General features: G+C 41.3%; 1 protein-coding gene across 2 annotated transcripts in view; it reads right to left on the reverse strand.

Annotated features, from left to right (window-relative positions):
- Positions 1–2,103, reverse strand: part of BRINP1 (BMP/retinoic acid inducible neural specific 1) — a 223,638-nt gene that overhangs the window by 85,994 nt on the left and 135,541 nt on the right. For both annotated transcript variants that reach the window (XM_004712553.3, XM_045296663.1), the window contains exon 3: positions 926–1,116. In XM_004712553.3, the coding sequence (XP_004712610.1) occupies positions 926–1,116 (191 nt within the window). The remainder of the gene's footprint in view (positions 1–925; positions 1,117–2,103) is intronic.

A 2,103-nucleotide genomic window follows, 5' to 3' on the forward strand; every position in this document is an offset into this window, starting at 1 on the left:
GTCTGTCCAACTCTCCAGCCTTTCCTCTGAAGAGCTGCACTTGATGGAATCATGATTTGACTATGACATGGATTATTATTATTACAGGCCACACCTACCATACCTAACTGAAAGTGAGAGGCTCTCTAGGCAGTAAGCATGGCAGCCCACCACCCAAAGGACTTTCTTAAAGTTCCATGGACCCAGTCAGTATGAAAAAAAAACCAACAACTGATGCCCAAGAAATAATGGCTCATAATATCAAATAATACGATCAGCAAGTGTATCTAAATGCACTAATGTCTATTGTTTTCCATTCATTTTGCATTTTCATTCCTTCACCCTTCCTTCTTATTCTCAATACCTCAAAGGCATTATGGGCATAGTGGGGAGGAATGGGTATGGTTGATCAGAATGGAGTGATCATTCTGTTTTTCTACTAACCTACATGGCACCAAATGACACACAAATGATCTCCCACTTGTCACAATAAACTTCAGATTATCAGAAGCAACGTTGGCTTAAACAACTGGAACCAATTCCCCGCATCCCATCTAAAACTAAAATCACATGTAAATATTGTTCTCAGGTTGGGCCATATTCCAAAGGAATGAAAACAACTAGCAGATTAAGCATTCCCAATCATGAGACCACAGTTCAATGGAACTAAGGCACCAGATTAAAATATACCAATGAACTGAGCGAATGACATTAAACCATTTATCCACAAAAATGGGAGACTCTCAAGTGAGATTACCCTATAGAATTGAATCCATTTCTTAGCTATATCAAAAAATCCTTTTGGCTTACCTGTCAATATATACTTTGGGAGGATACAAAAATGGCAGGGAGATTCAGAAGACTTGGATCACAGTGCATCCCACCCACCCTTCCATCCTGGACTCAAAGTTATAACCAGGCTACCATCCCATAGCAGCTGACTCACCTCCCAAGGTGGCCGAGATGAGGAGGTGGGTGCCGTACTTTTTGATGATGGTATCGATGAACTGCTGAGTGGTGGGTCTTCTGCCGAGCAGGCGGATGCTCCTCTGAAACTCCGGCATGAGGGGCACTGGATGGCGGACCAGGTCTCTCCTCTCAATGGCTGTGTTCCTCACCTTCCAACGGGCAAACTCCCTGGACAGGAGAAAAGAGTGAGACCCCTCAACTGACCACTTCCGCCTCCGAAGCAAACTCCTTACAGTCATCCAACCAAGCGGCTCCCCTTAGGTAGGAGAGTGACTGAAATTGTCTTCTATAGTTGTCGGGTGAGACTCTGCTCTGGCACGCTCAGTGCTCTTCAGACAGAACTATGGCTTGAGTACTGTTCTCATCAATGGAGGGCCTATGGTGAGCCACAGATACATAGCTCCTGCGCCCATGCTGTCAACACAACATCAAGGATAAAACATCAGGGCTAACATTTGCTACTTTGTAAGTGAAGAGAAAATAAATTTAAAAAGCAATAAAATTAATAAAGCAATATAATAATAATAATAATACAAATAGTGATGATGATGGTAATGAAGATGCAAGACATTGTAGATCCCACTAAAATGTCACACCCACTTATCAACTCATATATCACCCTAACCCTGTGTCAAAGGATTCTTGTAATAATCTCACGATCTATGTCTCTGTTATCATTGTCATCTACTAGCTTGTGCTTTTCTCTGGTCGGAGTGTGAATGACACCACAGAGATGGGGTCATTTAGTTGTTTAAAAAACAACTCAGTATCTGTTATGTGGTAGGAGTCATAAGAAGGGAAGTTGGATAAATAAGTAAACAAATGAATGGAAAAAAGAAAGCAAGGGAACTAAACCTGGGGTAAAGTTATGTCACAACAAAGAACCAAGACAAAAAGTAACTTAAAACTTAACCTAAAGTAACTCCAAAATTGAAAATGTAGCCCAGAATTCAGGTGCACTCAAAATATTGACATGTGTTTATTGAGTATTTGAAAGAAAGTAAGTTATACACAAAAGACAGTGTGGAAAACTTTCCATTTCCCACCATTATTAATGGGAGAGCAGGTCAAGACCAAAGTTTTCATTTGGAATCCAACTCAAAATTTCCATCTGTCTCATGCCACCTGTGGGGTGTGATCTTGGGCCAAGCACGT

This window comes from Echinops telfairi, unplaced genomic scaffold, assembly GCF_000313985.2.
Source record: "Echinops telfairi isolate 266 unplaced genomic scaffold, ASM31398v2 ScPeMD7_7410;HRSCAF=8448, whole genome shotgun sequence".
NCBI classification, from domain to species: Eukaryota; Metazoa; Chordata; class Mammalia; order Afrosoricida; family Tenrecidae; genus Echinops; species Echinops telfairi.